The sequence below is a fragment of the Notolepis coatsorum genome, assembly GCF_963971535.1.
Source record: "Notolepis coatsorum genome assembly, chromosome: 8".
Classification (NCBI taxonomy): Eukaryota; Metazoa; Chordata; class Actinopteri; order Aulopiformes; family Paralepididae; genus Notolepis; species Notolepis coatsorum.
The window spans coordinates 137,467,185-137,486,664 of NC_140172.1; the positions used below are offsets into that span (position 1 = coordinate 137,467,185).

The 19,480-nt window shown below is 43.8% G+C and overlaps 1 protein-coding gene across 1 annotated transcript; it reads right to left on the reverse strand.

Annotated features, from left to right (window-relative positions):
* Positions 1–2,597: 2,597 nt before the first annotated feature.
* Positions 2,598–18,753, reverse strand: LOC311233596 (peripherin-2-like; the record flags this gene model as incomplete). Its single annotated transcript, XM_084320563.1, has 4 exons — positions 2,598–2,799; positions 10,938–11,189; positions 13,216–13,403; positions 18,733–18,753. 4 exons carry the CDS (start codon positions 18,751–18,753, stop codon positions 2,598–2,600), a joined length of 663 nt encoding a protein of 220 aa, XP_084176689.1.
* Between the last annotated feature and the right edge of the window lie 727 nt (positions 18,754–19,480).

The following is a 19,480-nucleotide window of genomic DNA, read 5'->3' on the forward strand; positions in this document are numbered from 1 at the left end:
GCGACAAGCCTTTTCACTCCACCGGTATGGACTGTTTCGGCCCGCTGTATGTAAAGAAAGGAAGAGGGACCGAGAAGCGGTGGGGTATTGTATTCAAATGCATGACCACCCGAGCGATACACATAGAACTCCTTCCAACCATGAGCACAGACTCATTCCTTATGGCCTTCCGAAGATTCACATTGCGGAAAGGGAAACCGTCTATATTATTGTCTGATCACGGGACAAACTTCAAAGGCGGAGAAAGAGAGCTGAGAGAGAGCTTCCAAGCTATGGGCCCAGAACTTAAGACCCACCTCGCTCCATACCAGATTGATTTCCAGTTTAATCCCCCGAATGCACCTCACTTCGGTGGAACTTGGGAACGAGAAGTACGTTCAATAAAGACAGCCCTGTACGCCGTGCTTGGGGCCCAGACCGTGGCGGAGGAAGTCCTAACGACAGTGCTCACGGAGATCGAGGGAGTATTGAACTCAAAGCCCCTCGGTTACGTCTCAAGTGATGTAGCAGATGTCGACCCAGTCACCCCCAACACTCTCTTGATGGGGCGGCTGGACCCCGCGCTACCACAGACAGTGTACAGGCCTGAAGAAGCGAACGGCCGAAGAATGTGGAGGTACAGTCAAGTATTGGCTGACAAGTTTTGGAACAGTTTCCTACTCCACTATCTACCGTCTCTACAGACCCGCCAGAAATGGGTGAAAGAAAGAGACAATTTGACAGAAGGAACAGTCGTCATGATTATCGACCAGTCACTACCCCGAGCTATGTGGCCGGCCGGCCGCGTAAGCAAAGTGATCACCGGTGCCGACGGAAAGGTCAGAGCGGCAGAAGTGCTCGTCCAAGGGCGGATATACACCCGGCCCGTGGCGAGGCTAATAGAGTTGCCAAGGCTCCCCGACACTATTGATGATGACCATGACCCCCTGACTTTGTGAACTGCCCTACCCTCACAACAGACATTGAGTAGTGGACAGTGCGGTTAATCTGTCTCTGCTTATCTAATTAGGTGGGACTAATTAGGAGGCGGCTGTTACGAAGGATCAGATTAAACCGAATATATATATTTATTGATTGATATATATTGCATAATATTTGTATATCGTTTGATATCCCTTGTGTATTCCTTGTACATATACACGGAATATCCCTTTAGCCTAGTACAGACCATAATATTTCGTTCTCCTATTGGACAGCGGTCCCTTGGGCGCCATTGCCATACCTCCAAGGTCTGGTTCAAAGTCACCGCCAAAGACTTGCCTGGACAGGAACGGTTCTGCGCAAGGATATGAGACAGGAATAAAGCTGGTACTAGTTTGTTCACCTAACGTATAAATACGGCGCAGGTGAATACAGAAGCACTTAGTCTAAGAGTTACCCAATAAGTTGAAGCCTCACCCACGATACAACGTGCGGTGAAGTATGGCCTGTTTGGCCCCAAATAGAGCATTGAGACCGCGTGCAAATTAATAACTGAAGTATCAGAGTTTAACGCTGTACCGTCGAGTTCGACCTATTCTATTAATTCAGTAATAGTCTATTTATGTATAGTGTATCGTGCGGCTACCGTTCTACAGTGACCAGCATCACCAACGTTTCCTCGTACCAGCTAGTGTGCTTATCCAGGCTGGGCTGCTTACCCTGGCGCTTTCACCCGAGGAGCCCTAGACGAGGACCGTGTGGATCATGTACACTGGATAACCTACCGACGACTGCATAGCCCTTTTCGGCTGGATTATATTTGCTTTTGGTCCTGTAATTGATGGAGCGGAGAATCGCCTACACCCACAATTGTGTGGGATTTACCCTGTGAGGAGCCACGTCGAGCCCGCCTCTCAGAAGCCTGAGGCCGGCTAGCTTTCTTCCATGCGGAGCTGCATGCTACGGAGAACAGCTGTATTCGTCTGCGGATCAAGAGATTATTGCACCGTCTCCTGTACTTGGAGTCTCTTTATCATCGTTGACCCAGACTCTACTACCGACAAATCCTCTCCCCTTGCTGGCTTACGACCGGAGGGACCCTACCAGTATCTCCCGCTATCTTACCAGAGTACCATAGATATAATTCCTAAGATTCAGGTTGTATTATTATCTCCTGCGTAATATGAGAATGGACATACGTTATTGATTTGCCTACGCACATTCCTTTGCCTTATAAGCGCATCCAAAGTAAAGTATATTATGTACTATCATTGCTGCTAATAAATACTTAAACCCAGTTTTGTGTGGAACCGAGTCATTGTGGGAAGTGTTCATCATAAGATACCTGTGTACTGTATGGCCAGTAGTAATGTACATAAGACAGTAGTGGTTTAATGATACCATACTTATTAATACAGTCAGGGAATTGTACCCCTCAGTTACAAGGACCGTGTGTAGACTCAACCACAATTATGTTGGAATAACCGCATCATTTAGTGGTCGAGTCTATATGGGCCTCATTCGACACGGCCCTGCGTCCGCTAAATTCCCGCGCTTGTTCCAACGTGATGGTGAGCGGCTGAGTCTACACACACGGTCCTCATTCTGAACAATAGGACATCGCACACAGCGGGTTTCGCGCTGCGGAAAAAACCAAAGGTTCGCTTCCTGTCCTCCTAGCTGGCGGGAGACTGGGCCTCGGGGGTGACCTCCTCGCCCAGCAGGAAGAACTTCAGCACGGGCTCCAGGTACTCCTTTAGGGTCTCCTTCACGCCTCTCTCCAGCAGGTATCCCTCCGTCTCCATCTCCGCGTTCTCCTCGCCGGACACGGCCTCCATGGCTGTCTGCAGGTACCGCAGGCCAGGGACGTGCACAGGACTTTAGAGGGGCAGGTGCTCAAAGGCTGAAAAGGGCACTACACTTGTGTGTATATATTAACCGAGCGCGCGTAGCGCGCAAGCACGATTTTTAAGGGCCCTTTTCGGGCGGGGGGCCCCCTTTTTATGCTTTTTTGGGGGGTTTTGGTGATCAAATATTGAATATTGAACTATAATAATCAGTGCAGGAGCTCACTTATCCTTGAAAGACACTTTTATCACTGACTTAAAAGGCCCATACATCTCCATAAATGTCCAGGGGGGAGGGAATAAGTGCTTACCCTACAGCCCCAAGAAGTGCTGTATATTCTGTATTGTTTAATATAAATGCATTTTTTATTCCAATCCCGATTTGTATTTGAGATTCCCAAATCCCATCGGACTTGACTTCTTCGTGTCCCTCAATGAGTGTAATACCAGCATTCAACTGTATGCGCCACAGTGGTTTCTATCATCATCATCACCACCCACGCTATGCATAAAATATATAGGTCCGCGGAGGAGGCCGTGCAAACTGCAATGGAATATGGGGCATCTCTCTCTCTGTCCCTAATATTTTGATTCTATCCTGACATTTTTCAGTTGGAAGGGCAGTCTATATGCGTAACGGTAAAAAAAAAAATATATATATATAATTTTTTTTTTCAAAAAGGGCACTTTTTTGATGAGGCTCAAAAAGGCAGGTGCTCAGGCACCCCTTGGCCTCTATGTGTGCACGTGCCTGCCGCAGGCTCACCAGCACCAAGGCCTGGGGGGGGGGGGGGGGGGGGGCAGGTTATATACAGAGTATAACTACGCTACAGAGGATATAGTCTATTTGCCAACACAATGAACCCGGAAATTTTGGAACCACCAAACTTTTATGATAGATATGGATAGTATGGGTCACCAGCACTTAGAAACTGCCGGATGCTAAGTTGTACATGTTGGGCAACTTTTTTTATTTGCATAATTAGCATACGTTTGTATAATCACCTAAATGGTCAAATCTCGGAAACTACTTGATCAATTTCAACAATGTTGGAGTGGTTTTGGGGGTTATTCGGGATGCTGAATCCATTTATGATACTCAAGAGTTTCGGAATTGCAATATTTACTGGAATTTATCAAATTTCAATTTCAAGAGAAATTCTGCTGAATAATATTATTGGGAAACTTACTCCTTGCTTACAAGTCTTGCTTATCATAGACTCAGGTCTACTGTAAGCTTTAAGTCCCACATTAACAAGGTGACAAAAACATAATTCTTCCACCTTAGAAACAAAGCTAAAGTACAACCATTTATAAATCAAAAGGATGCTGAAAAACGGATCCACGACTTTATTCCAAGCCGACTGAAGAAAATACTTCAGCTTATTCAACTCTCAGCTAGGCTATTACTGTAACTAGAACCAAGAGGAGAGAGGACATTAGTCCAGTGTTAGCTACCCTGCACTGGCTTCCGGTAACATTTAAAATTGATTTGAAGGTCCTCCTCCTTATGTACAAAGCCCTAAATGGAACCAGACCAAGCTATATTGGCAATTTTCTTGTCAACTACATGCCCCCAAGAACACTACAATCATCTACTTCTTTTTATTTTCTGCATTGCATTTATTCTGTCTATTTTATGCTCATTTGGTGTATTCTAGTGTATTTTCTGCTGTGAAGCACTTTGGGCTGCAATTCTTGTATGGAAGTTGTACAAATAACATTTATTATTATGATTGCCATCCATAGTTATTTGCTACCTCTATCTAGCAGGGCTAAAATGATTTGAAATGGTTTTGTTAACCCTCCTGTTATCCTCAAATTGACTTTACACTCTTTATCCTTGGGGACATTTTGACCCCAGCAGTTTAAACCTCCAGAAAATGATCATAATCAAAAGTGTTACCCAAATGTATGTTTCAGGTGCTTCATGTTACTTTGTTGATTACCTAAATAACCATTTAAATAAAACATTACCCCTACTCCCCCCCACCCACCCAATTATACATACATAATATATATTATGTTGTTCAAGTGGGGAGTGGGACCATGATAACTTTCCGTTTTTGGAAAGTAACGTGTCTGCTTGTGGTTGAGAGACAACAGGAGCATCTGCACTAAGGGTCTCATTCTCATCAGAGGAGGACGCCTCATAATCAGGGTCTCAGACACATTCTCTCCTAGACTTCCTAGTCACTTTCACCGTCAAATATCTGTGACAAAACTTCACTGGCAGAAAACCTTTTCTTCAAGGTAATTTTCAAATTAGAGTTTAGAAGGCTGCTATGCAAGCTATGTTTGCTCCTCCCCTATGTTGCGTAAAGTTTAGGTAGTCAAAAATCACAAATAACAATAAAAATACAGTCCGGGATATACATTCTAAAATATATACATTCTAAAATATACAAATGTTTAAGTGTATATGTAAAAATAAGAAGTCAAAAGTCCAGGAAGATTACCGGAGTTTGTACTGTCACTCTGTGGTGAGACAGTGAGGCACAGTGATGCATTGTATACTCTGATGGCTGTTGGAATTAAGGACTTCCTGTGCCGTTCAGTGTTGCATCTAGTCTAACACTGAACATGCTCCTTCTATCAGCCAAGTCTGTGTATAGCGTGTGGAAGGGGTTGTCCATGATGGTGTGGAGCTTAGCAAGGCTCTTCCTCTCTGACAGAGGAAGAGTCTAGCTCCACTCCCACCATGTTACTGGCCTTCCTGACCAGCTTATTTGTCACATATAAGGTACATGACATTACAGTGAAATGCTTGGTTCTGTATGAGCCCCCTGAGATTGTGCTTCAGACAGTAGAAAAGTAAAAAGAATAAAGACCAAACACAATACAAAATATGCAGTACAAGTACACAATGCAAACAAATGCAAAGATGAGTTAGAGAGGTAGTGCAAATCGTTTACTAATAAATAGATACAATATGGTGTAGTGTTAAAAAGTGTTTAAAGTGAATGTTAAAGGTGAGTGTTATTCCATACACATGGAATATGTATCTTGATACGATAGAGGGCACACATTGTGAAAACAAAGAACAATTTACCGCCTAATAGAGGCCTTGCACAGAGTGTTTAGAATGCCCATTTCTCATTGTTAGGGACCAAGCAGTGAGACAATGAGGAAACACGAGTTGTAGATGAAAACTGAGTTTTATTTACCCACAAGGTGCAAAACCATTGCAAACCAAGAATTTGATAACTAGGCCTATATATGGGTTTCTCGTCCACGTCAGACTCAGCAAGGAGGCCAAAAGGAACGTAATAATCCTTGTCAGAACAATGGGGCAGACTGTATAGAGGATACTTTGTAGGACATGACCTCGAGAACATTTGAACCTGTTTGGGGAGAGATTTCACACAGACACAACCAGGAATGAGGAAGATATGGATTGTGGTTTACCAAAGCACACTTTGTTCCTGGATTAGCCAGCTCTTCATAACAACTCATCGACAATAGTCTGGCACCCTTCCACCCTCATGACAACTACAGCATCACCATAAAAGTCACACAAGTATCTGCTTACTGCAGAGAGGTGCCCGGAGTTGGCTACATATATATCATGTAACTCTGACAAATGTTTTTGAAAGATGACTTTCCTGGTCTCTCAACAGTCCGGCATTGTTTCACTGGCTTCCATCTATCAGGGTGATTGGTGTCTTTGGGTTCGCAAAAGATACCACAAAACAGACATTGTTTAGAAAATTCAAAGGCATGAGAACGAGACATACGTTTCCCTAGCTGAGCTGAGCTTGCGTTTGGTTGCATTTCTAGACTTAGGTATATGAGCTATAACATGATTTGTGACAAACTACAGAGGCGGACACACCATGGGTAGCAATGATGTTCGATAAAGTCTCAGTTGTAGCTGAATCGTCAAGCTCTTCACTCCTCTGAAGCAAAGCTGTAATGCCTTTTGGTCCAGATGTCTTGAAGTCATTGTCCTTGCCGTTACAGGGCTCGAATAGGCATTTCTTCCTTGACATGTCAATCTGAAATTAACAAGAGAAGAATGCACTATTTGTATCCTCCATCTCTACACACTCTGGATACATTGCCAGGATGTACATTTCAGACGGGCTGTTCACTATTCTAATGAAAACATGTATTTCCCATGTTATTGGTATCCTACATGAACTTGACTGGTATTTGCATTACCTTTTGGGTCTCTTTCTCTGCCTCAGTGCCTCAGATATTCTATCACACAATTCTACATTAAGGAGAGCAAAAGTACCATATGAATACTTAGAATCAAACTTGATGCTTCTCTGTGTGACGAGGGATAGAGCCTGGTGATGCGAGGCTAGGTAATAACAGGTTATAATCACACATTCATATCATGACATACATTGCTAACATAGCTAACTAGCCATGCATTAACATTAGTTACTGTCAGATGGCTAACGTTAACCCTAAGAGCTGGCTTACTACAGCTTGTGATCATATTATATTCAGTGTTTGTTATTGGATAGTAATAAAACCACAGTTTGTGTATCTGTTTCTATTTTCTCAAGTTACTTGCACAACAACAATCCTTGAAAATCAGGGGTCTGTATTTTCTGCAGCTGCAGTTGCTCGTTGCCACAGTAGGAATGAGATCATGGTGCAAATTAGCCACTACTCACTTGGAAGTTTTGCGTTAACAATTAGCACACTGAAGTCTCAGTCAAGGCTAGGAACTGGGGTTCTGAGGACATTTTATAAGGTAACAGTCACATACAAAAATCCAATAGAATAGTTTCTAGTTGTGGCAGCAAACTGCTCCGCTGCCACGTGAACTCATGGCAGAGCTCAACTGCAGCAGTTACCCCAGTAACCAAGCATAAGCACCTAGAGTACCCCATTAGGCGCTCTACAAATTGAAGTTATTATTATTATTATTATCATTCTGTTTACAATTGAACATTCCATGAAAATTATCTATAAATTCTGCATCTTCTGAAACATTTATAAACAGAAAATTCATAAAGGATTGCACCAAAATATGGTAATTTCCAGTAAATATAGCAATTTTGAAACTTTTTTTCTTCTCTTAAGTATCATAAATGGATTCAGTATCCCGAATAACCCCCAAAACAACTCCAACATTGTTGAAATTGATCAAGTAGTTTCTGCGATTTATCCATTTAGGCGATTATGCAAATGTATGCTAATTATGCAAATACAAAAAGTTGCCCAACATTTACAACTTAGCATCCGGCAGTTTCTGAGTGCTGGGGATCCGTACTATCCATATCCATCATAAAACTTTGGTGGTTCCGAAATTTCCGGGTTCACAATGGGGCTCTATGGGATGGCAAATAGACTAATAGGTTATATACAGAGTATAACTACGCTACAGAGGACAGGTTATATACAGAGTATAACGCTACAGAGGACAGGTTATATACAGAGTATAACGCTACAGAGGACAGGTTATATACAGAGTATAACACTACAGAGGACAGGTTATATACAGAGTATAACGCTACAGAGGACAGGTTATATACAGAGTATAACGCTACAGAGGACAGGTTATATACAGAGTATAACGCTACAGAGGACAGGTTATATACAGAGTATAACACTACAGAGGACAGGTTATATACAGAGTATAACGCTACAGAGGACAGGTTATATACAGAGTATAACGCTACAGAGGACAGGTTATATACAGAGTATAACGCTACAGAGGACAGGTTATATACAGAATATAACACTACAGAGGACATGTTATATACAGAGTATAACACTACAGAGGACAGGTTATATACAGAGTATAACGCTACAGAGGACAGGTTATATACAGAATATAACACTACAGAGGACAGGTTATATATTTTGAAAGACCTATTCCAAATGCTATTACACTCATGTAATTACAATTACCTATGATTAATTATGAGTCATACCGAACACATCGGTGTTGAAACTCTAATGCATGAAAGCTTATTCCATCTGGTGCAGTCTTCCTATTCTACCGCTTGGTGCCACCGCTAACCATAATAACCATTAAATGTTCAAATGAATATTATGATATGAAACACGTTTGTCTGTAATAATCACTGATCTTCACTGTGTGGCTAAAATGGGGGGAATCCCCAGTGGAACCTCACTCCAGTGCAGAAGTGTCCCAGTGGAACCTCACTCCAGTGCAGAAGTGTCCCAGTGGAACCTCACTCCAGTGCAGAAGTGTCCCAGTGGAACCTCACTCCAGTGCAGAAGTGTCCCAGTGGAACCTGACTCCAGTGCAGAAGTGTCCCAGTGGAACCTCACTCCAGTGCAGAAGTGTCCCAGTGGAACCTCACTCCAGTGCAGAAGTGTCACAGTGGAACCTCACTCCAGTGCAGAAGTGTCACAGTGGAACCTCACTCCAGTGCAGAAGTGTCCCAGTGGAACCTCACTCCAGTGCAGAAGTGTCCCAGTGGAACCTCACTCCAGTGCAGAAGTGTCCCAGTGGAACCTCACTCCAGTGCAGAAGTGTCCCAGTGGAACCTCACTCCAGTGCAGAAGTGTCCCAGTGGAACCTCACTCCAGTGCAGAAGTGTCCCAGTGGAACCTCACTCCAGTGCAGAAGTGTCACAGTGGAACCTCACTCCAGTGCAGAAGTGTCCCAGTGGAACCTCACTCCAGTGCAGAAGTGTCCCAGTGGAACCTCACTCCAGTGCAGAAGTGTCCCAGTGGAACCTCACTCCAGTGCAGAAGTGTCCCAGTGGAACCTCACTCCAGTGCAGAAGTGTCCCAGTGGAACCTCACTCCAGTGCAGAAGTGTCCCAGTGGAACCTCACTCCAGTGCAGAAGTGTCACAGTGGAACCTCACTCCAGTGCAGAAGTGTCCCAGTGGAACCTCACTCCAGTGCAGAAGTGTCCCAGTGGAACCTCACTCCAGTGCAGAAGTGTCCCAGTGGAACCTCACTCCAGTGCAGAAGTGTCCCAGTGGAACCTCACTCCAGTGCAGAAGTGTCACAGTGGAACCTCACTCCAAAAAAGAAAAGCAGAAAAGTGTCCGCAAACTGTTGCGGTGGCTCAAGTCTAAAAGGGATTCTGTCGCCGTGGTTACTGTGCCTGGATGAGGAGGTGTTACTGTACCTGGATGAGGAGGTGTTACTGTACCTGGATGAGGAGGCGTTACTGTACCTGGATGAGGAGGTGTTACTGTACCTGGATGAGGAGGTGTTACTGTACCTGGATGAGGAGGCGTTACTGTACCTGGATGAGGAGGTGTTACTGTACCTGGATGAGGAGGTGTTACTGTACCTGGATGAGGAGGCGTTACTGTACCTGGATGAGGAGGTGTTACTGTACCTGGATGAGGAGGTGTTACTGTACCTGGATGAGGAGGTGTTACTGTACCTGGATGAGGAGGTGTTACTGTACCTGGATGAGGAGGCGTTACTGTACCTGGATGAGGAGGTGTTACTGTACCTGGATGAGGAGGTGTTACTGTACCTGGATGAGGAGGCGTTACTGTACCTGGATGAGGAGGCGTTACTGTACCTGCATCAGGACCACAGCATTACTGTACCTGGATGAGGAGGTGTTACTGTACCTGGATGAGGAGGCGTTACTGTACCTGGATGAGGACCACAGCGTTACTGTACCTGGATGAGGAGGTGTTACTGTACCTGGATGAGGACCACAGCGTTACTGTACCTGGATGAGGAGGTGTTACTGTACCTGGATGAGGAGGTGTTACTGTACCTGGATGAGGAGGTGTTACTGTACCTGGATGAGGACCACAGCGTTACTGTACCTGGATGAGGAGGTGCTACTGTACCTGGATGAGGACCACAGCGTTACTGTACCTGGATGAGGAGGTGCTACTGTACCTGGATGAGGACCACAGCGTTACTGTACCTGGATGAGGAGGTGTTACTGTACCTGGATGAGGACCACAGCGTTACTGTACCTGGATGAGGAGGTGTTACTGTACCTGGATGAGGACCACAGCGTTACTGTACCTGGATGAGGAGGTGTTACTGTACCTGGATGAGGAGGTGCTACTGTACCTGGATGAGGACCACAGCGTTACTGTACCTGGATGAGGAGGTGCTACTGTACCTGGATGAGGACCACAGCATTACTGTACCTGGATGAGGAGGTGTTACTGTACCTGGATGAGGAGGTGTTACTGTACCTGGATGAGGACCATGGCGTTACTGTACCTGGATGAGGAGGTGCTACTGTACCTGGATCAGGACCACGGTGAGCACGACCAGGCCGATGGTGACCATCAGACCCATGTAGTGGTGGACCAGCGCCTCCCTGCAGCCACGCAGGTAGATGTTGAGCTCCTCCGCCTGGTGCTCGTAGTTGTAGTGGGCAGAGTTGTTGGTCAGCTGGTACTGGAGACACGGCCGCGGGGAGCCAGGGTTACAGCAGCTGAACGGAACACCGTCCACCAGGTAACGGCCGTCTACATTACTCTTGATACGACTGTGAGAGAGGAGGAGGAGGAGGAGGAGGAGGAGGAGGAGGGAGGAGGAGGGAGTAGGAAGGAGGAGGAGGGAGAAGGAGGAGGAGAAGGGAGGAGGAGGAAGAAGAGGGAGGAGGGGGAGGAGGAGAGAAGAGGAGGAAGAGGGAGAGAGGAGGAGGAGGAGAAGGAGGAGGAGGAGGGAGGATGAGGGAGGAGGGAAGAGTAGGGCGAGGAGGAGGAGGAAAGAATCACATCCATGAGTTTGACAACAAGAACATGACCTATAACCTCCCTGTGTGACATTAGTTGTGACGGTTATTCTGTGACATTTAAATGAGATGGCTCTCTCTCTGTCTCTCTTGATAATAACTCACTCACTCTTTCACCTCCTTGATAATAACTCACTCTCTCTCACCTCCACAGAGTTGAATAATAACTCACTCACTCTTTCACCTCCACATAGTTGAATAATAACTCACTCTTGTAACGTCTGGGCTTTCTCTCCCTATTCAGGATTGGAAGCTCTGCTGTCATCCTGGAATTCTCACTCTGTCTCTGTAATTATCTTGATTGTCGTCACCTGCTGTCTCTGTAATTACCCTGATTGTTGTCACCTGCCTGTGTTTGTGTCACTGGTTCTGATTGAGTCTGCTGGCTGTATTGAGGCCTTTATAGTAATACTTTGCCTCTCTCTTTCTGTCGGTTCTTCAGCAGTGTTACTGGGAACAGCCGTCCATGGGCAGAAGTCGGATATCTCGCCGGTTATCATGAAGTTATCTTCGCTTAAGGTCGAGAACTCGGATCTCTCACCGCCCTTTTCTCTCTTTGCTTCTTTAAGTTGTTTATCTAAGTATCTTTCCTTGTATTACTATTGCTTTACCTTGTAAAGTATTGTTATTGCTCAAAGTGGTTCTGATAATAAAATAACACGTATTCGAGAAGAGCAGCACCCTCTCCGTCTCCATTCTTTCGTGCCACACTTGAACTCAACATTCTTACCTGGATTCCTAACACACTCTCTCACCCCCTCAGAGTTGAATAATAACTCACTCTCTCTCACCCCCTCAGAGTTGAATAATAACTCACTCACTCTTTCACCTCCACGGAGTTGAATAATAACTCACTCACTCTCTTACCTCCTTGATAATAACTCACTCACTCTCTCACCTCCTTGATAATAACTCACTCACTCTCCCACCTCCTTGATAATAACTCACTCACTCTCACACCTCCTCAGAGTTGAATAATAACTCACTCACTCCCTCACCTCCTTGATAATAACTCACTCACTCTCCCACCTCCTTGATAATAACTCACTCACTCTTTCACCTCCACGGAGTTGAATAATAACTCTCTCACTCTCTCACCTCCTTGATAATAACTCACTCACTCTCTCATCTCCTTGATAATAACTCACTCACTCTCACACCTCCTTGATAATAACTCACTCACTCTTTCACCTCCTTGATAATAACTCACTCACTCTCACACCTCCTCAGAGTTGAATAATAACTCACTCACTCTCCCACCTCCTTGATAATAACTCACTCACTCCCTCACCTCCGTGATAATAACTCACTCACTCTCCCACCTCCTTGATAATAACTCACTCACTCTTTCACCTCCACAGAGTTGAATAATAACTCACTCATTCTCTCCTCCTTGATAATAACTCACTCACTCTCTCACCTCCTTGATAACAACTCACTCACTCTCTCACCTCCTTGATAATAACTCACTCACTCTCTCACCTCCTTGATAATAACTCACTCACTCTCCCACCTCCTTGATAATAACTCACTCACTCTCTCACCTCCTTGATAACTCACTCACTCTCTCACCTCCTCAGAGTTGTTGAATAATAACTCACTCACTCTCTCACCTCCTTGGTAATAACTCACTCACTCTTTCACCTCCTTGATAATAACTCACTCACTCTCTCACCTCCTTGATAATAACTCACTCACTCTCTCACCTCCTCATAGTTGTTGAATAATAACTCACTCACTCTCTCACCTCTTCAGAGTTGTATAATAACTCACTCACTCTTTCACCTCCACGGAGTTGAAGTCCAGGTATCTGTTGCTGATCCACTGGACGTTGAACCAGTCCCTGTAGTCCGTGTTGCCGCAGCAGTGGAACTCCATCTGCAGCCGGTCGATGGTTTGCTTCTGGAAGCAGCGGCCCGGGGTGTCTGTGTCCCTGTAGAAGCGGATGCCGTTCTTCAGGCCCACCTTGAATGAATGAATGAATGAATGAAGTTTTTTTTTCTTACAGACAAATCAAACACACCCGTGTGGACTTGCAAAAGAAAAGAAAAAAATCACTAATGTACATATATTCAAGGCAAGCTCACACACAAAATCCAAAATCAACGACAGAAGAAAAGGAATAGGCTGAAGCACATGCTTATTTTTGCCTGTCCTTTACAAATTCTTAAAAACGAAATATATTTTAATATAAGAAAGAAAAACTAAAAATATGCTGCAAGATATAATTCTTTGAAAGAAAAAAACAAATGTTTGATGTTTTACTCAAAACTATCCTTTAAAGGCCAACTTGCAGGTTGTATTTTTGTTCAATAAACAATGTGGACTAGGCCAACGGTGACTTTCATGAAGAAGAAAAAAGATATATTGAAATTGACCCAGTTTTAGCGTTTTTATCAAAGATTTTGTCTGCCCAACACAATCACCACGCACGTGGATATTTTAATCAATGGTTCATAACGTGCACGTGTAATCGAAATGATGTCGTCACGGCAGGTGCAGGGCACCTGAGAGTCACACACACACAGAGAGTCTGAGAGTCACACACAGCTAGTGGCAGGCAGAGAGCCTTGCTACTACTAGCCGAGGAGTAATGAATGAAAAGTATCTGTTTCACCTAACAACACTATTGCTCCGTGATCATAGCCATCCATCTCTAAAGCTAACCACTATTTGTAAAAGCCACAACCATGTTACCATATTTGTATTAATGAAAATCATTGTGTCGTTGTACATATTGTGTATACACCGTTAGAAGCTAGCTAAGTTAGCTAACGTAGCTTAGCTTAGCTTGGTAGCCGAAACTCATAACATCACCCGATTTAAAATGGTTCTCTCCTCTTTGTATACCTTTGTCATCACAAGTATTGTGCCAAGGAACTTATGGACACGACAATAGTAGTAGTTATAAGGTGTTTGAGCTTGTAGCGTTAGTTAGCTCATAGCTATCTTCACTGATGCACCGAGTGCAGCTAAAGGGGCTACTATCGTATCAACATGCCGGGGCGCATAGCTTGCTAGCCGGCAGGATGTGTGTGGATGTGTGCAGTGCTTTGCCTCACAGGTCTGAGAAGAGGACCTACACATTTTACTCGTTCCCAAAACTATTTTACATGCACGACAGTAGACATAATGCTAACGTTAGCGGGGTAACGTTAGCCACAGCTATATAGCCAGCTTGATATATGACCCGGGGTCGGGGATACGGCGACAGCCCACAGACCAGTAGCGCTGCTGTACTGAACAACAGGCTGCCTAGTGGTAAATGTAGTTATTTTTTACGACATTAAAAACATTATAACTACCTTGTTTCAACCAGTTGTAGCTGGTCCATCAAAGTCTCCCGACGATTAAACCCATTTGCGTCTTGTAAGGCGTCCATTTGGATCAAGGAAATAGCTTTCTGCACTCGTCAAAACTCCTTGTAGTGGATCAGAAGTAGGGGAAAGATACCCGACGTGACGTCATGGCCCTGATAGCTCTGATAAGCTTTTTTGATTCGCGCGTGCATGTTATTCGTGCGTGGACCTTTTTACCCCTTTCGGAGTGGCATTTCCGGCGTCAAATGGAAAAAAATTAATAATTAAATTAGATACCAATGATGTAAACTACCCATAATTGAAGAGTAGGGTTTAACCTACAAGTTTATTTTTTTATTTTTATTTTTTTATTAATTTCTTTTTATTATTATTATCTTTTCCCCCCTCCTTCTTTTTCCGATTTTTCTCCCATCCCACTGTTAGTCGTTATGCCAATTCCCAACCCCCTTCCTGGTTGTTGCGCACTTCCCCCTACTGTTGGTCCGAGAGGCCGGAGACTGTCACATGCTTTCCTCCGACGCATGTGCAGCCAGCCGGCAGCCAGCCTGGCCGCGCAGATTCTCACCGGGAGAGTGTAACGTGTGGAAGGTCGCACTACCTCTCTCCAGATCCTACCCTTGCTGAGCAGGCGCCCCGACCGAACTGTAGGGGTCGCTGTCCACAACGCCCAGAACCCACCCACGGCTCCCCTCCCCCTAACTCAGCCAAACGAGTTAGTATAGCGATCAGCCCGAGCCAAGGCAATGCTGACTCTCCGGAAGTCGAGACCGCAGCCTCTTGCATTGGTGATGAGCACAATCTCCGCTACGCCACCTGACAGCCCCCCCTTTAAGGCTTTTTTAAATCTCCCCTGAGAAGTTCTTACCTTTTTACATGTTTTAAGAATACATAACCCTCTTACATTATACTTTCCTTCTCTTGGTTGAAAGAGACATTGGGTCTCATTCCTGAATGGATTTACGACAAGAAATTTGCTCTCAGGCAAATTTCTGCCGATTTAAAGGAAAACTCCAACATTTTGGGAAATTTGCTTATTTAACATCTTCCCTGGAGTTAGACAAGAAGATACATAGCTTTTTTGTCTCTGTGCGTGCATTTAGCTTTGGGAACAGTCGCTCCATTAGCGTAGCTTAACTTCATCACTGGAAGTGGGGGGGGGCCGGAGCCTGACGTTCCCTACAGGGTCTTACAGTCACCAAATACAACTCCAAAACGTTCCTGTAAACATGTTGTGACCTGTGTATTCACCACGTGGAGAAATAAAAAATAATTGAATTAGACAATTACGTTTTATAAGCAAATATACTCAGAACTATTTTTTGCTAACCACTCGAGTCTCTGGGCGCAGTCAGTGGTTTCAACGTGAAGCCGTGTTTGTTGATATTCTCATTCCTTCAAAGGATCCAAACCGATTGAAGTTTATGGATACCATGACTTAAAATCCTCTTACCTTGACAATTAAAAGTCTCCCCAATTTAGAAAACAGTAATCCAATGGCTGGTATTGATACTAACTACTGCACGCTCGGAGCTAACCGGAGCTAACACAGAACAGGATGGTAAAGCAAATATAATGACTTCCTTTCTGGGGTTTTCAAAATAAAAGTGCGACGCTTATAGCAGCAGAAAACGTTTATTTTGTACATTATCTAACGTTAACACGAACCTAAACTAACTTTAGGTTAGTTGTAACGTTAGTTTCGTACATGTTGACTGGAAGCAACTCACTGATAATCAACGGGTGTATTAGACCCATAGCTATAATTTAAGATATATTTTAAGCACTCGCAAATCTCGCAGTGCCCCCATTGACTTACAGTGGTGGCGTACTAGCGCCATCTCACGGATTAAGCTCTGGCGCTGAATGAGTTAATGGCTTTATTTGGGAGGAATCATAGTGATTCCTTCATGTCAACCCTACAGGCCTCCTTGGAATTAATTACTTAATCATAATTCAAATAAATATGACAATATTTGTATGATAAGGGCAGCTGGATTAACCATATCTGAACCAGCTATTTTGGACAAATGTATAATTACTTTAATTACTCAGATATTATGCAATTATTATGAAATGATTGAAAATAATAATTATTTAATGCCTTCTGTGGAATTTGTATTTCTTATTTGTTACATATCTGTTTTATTGATTAATTATACATTTAATTACTGCATTAATATTCCATAAGTCTTGTGTGCGCCAGTATAGCCTACGTGTCTAATGAATGAACAGTATACTTATATTATTCTAAATACTTGTTTCATTAGGATTTAGTAGATACTATATATGCTCTGCCCTATACAGTAAGTACAGTACACATATTAAGGCCGCCAGAGTCGGGCAGCAGACTGGTGGACTGTATCTGCGATCTCCTAATAAAACAAGTCATTAGAATAATATAAGCCTACTGCGTTCATTCATTACGCACGTATATACAGTACTGCGAGCGTGTGTGTGTGTGTGTGTGTGTGTGGGGGCGGGGGGTGTGCCCGCTGCGGCAGGTGGTCACGAGTAGTAGCCTGTATTCTGTATATGATGACAATACATTAATCTAATCTCATTTTGAACGGTCGCAAAGCGCTTCCGCCACCATTTTCACACGGCTGCATCATTAGTTGCATTTAATGAGCTGGACAGGTGTGTCTAAACCCTCGACTTTTCTCGATTTCATTTGCACACGGCACAGAGCCTGCCTTATAAGGAGCTCTGGAGGCGTTGTTTTGTATGCAAATGACCTAGATGGGGGACGCGCGTTCATGTTTCAGAGCGGTGACATTCCTCATCGCGGCATCTCAGCTGTGATAGTTTGAGGCAGTGGCGTCCTTTCACTAAAAGGCAAGGTATGGCGAGGAGGGGGGGGGGGGTGGTGAAGGGGCGGTTTCCCCCCCTTGGTGGATTTTTTTTGTCAAATCAGTTGTGCAATAATCACTTTTGGTGAGTTGTTTCTATACAGTTCAGTTATATGACATTTAGGTATGACACAGGACTACACAAGCATTTTTAGTATAGAAATGTGTCAACAGACTAAAGCAGGGAACCACAATATTTTTCATACGAATTATGCAGAATGTAATATCATAACTGTCTATTACTTTTCTTGCAATTGAGCCAATTTTCCTTAGGTACGGTTTTGAGGTGTGTGTTCAACAGAATGTAGTATCAAAAACACATTCACAAAAAGTATGGGTTACTGAATGCTGAACTGCACTATTATAATCACTAAGCCAGACCTTACCTGTGTCCCTGTATCACTTGTCTCTGCTGCCCTTTGATAAAAAAAAAAACGTCCCTATGTCCATTTTCCTTTTTTTTGGCATATTACAGTTAGTCACAGCAAAAGTCACCTAGTAAAAGTGAGATAATTGACAATAATCTTTTTTTTTTTTTTTTTTTACATTTTTATTTGCCAAGGTATGGCGAGTGCCATACCTTGCCATACCAAATGGACGCCCCTGGCGCAGGAGTGTGATAATTAGAGCATGCCTACTAGGGGTGGTTGTTAGGCCGCACCTAGGTATGCACCGCAATTACTGTACATTACATAGCCTAGTCTAACCAGTCCGAGTGCATACATAGCACCTGGCGCAAGCTGTTTGTGTTTGTTTGCGCCACTTTGTCGGCAACACCTTGGCAACATGTGTACAATTAAGTTGAACAACTTTATGTTCACTCGTGCTGCGGCTGAAGGAAGTGGCGAATATGGAGGCGCCTGTTGGAGTGAGTTGGGGGCTGCTGCTGAAGACCCCCAACCTGACCCAGCTGGCTTCATTCTTCCTGAGCATCCCCTAATGCGTTCGCGCAGAGGCTGTTCTCCCTCATGACTGGTCCGTGGACGGACCAGAGAAATAGATGCAGCATGGGGAGTGAAATTCAAGTCAAAGCCAATTTCTCTCTGACATGTCAATGTTTTTATGTCTTGGTAAGAAGGCTCTACTTGAATTTGCATTTTCCAGTAATAAATATAAGTTCCTCACGTGCACTATGGTGCTCTCCATGGTGCTGGAACCTTCGGAGGTTTGGGAGGAGTAATGAAAGTGCAATTTATATTGGCCTACAATTTATGCATTTTCTTGTGTTACAGCCATTTGTTTAGCATTTGTAATTTCAGGATAACACACTTTGTAGGCCTATAACTCATGCTACTCATGTTATTATACATCCTGTATATAACTGTGATATATTAACATTTTAAATGTTAATTCAAGTTAAAACATTTAAATAAAAGTTATCATTTTAATAATTGTAAAATGTTGTCAGATTATCATTGAATGAAAATGTTTTACTTTGTAGTGTTCTGGACAGGTTTAGAATCAAGGAAGCCGGTGTGACAATGTATGCACTTCAGTATCACATTACAAGAGAGATCACATCATCATTGACTTTAGGAAAACCACACACTAAAACACCCATGCTCATCAACAATCAACCCATTTCAGCCACAGACACATTCAAATACCTAGGAACAGGATCAGCAATAAACTAAACTGGGACCATCACACCACTCATCTACTCAAAACAGCCAATCAAAGACTATTTCATCTGAGACAACTCAAGAAATACAAGGTTAGGAAGAACTTAATGGTACAATTCTACACAGCCATAATACAAAACATTATTTCATCATCCATCACTGTATGGTACGGCAACACACTGAAAAAAAAATCTCAGAAAGGCCGCACCCCCTGCCAATTTAAAGTTCCAACGTGCCTGGTTTTGGGTGAA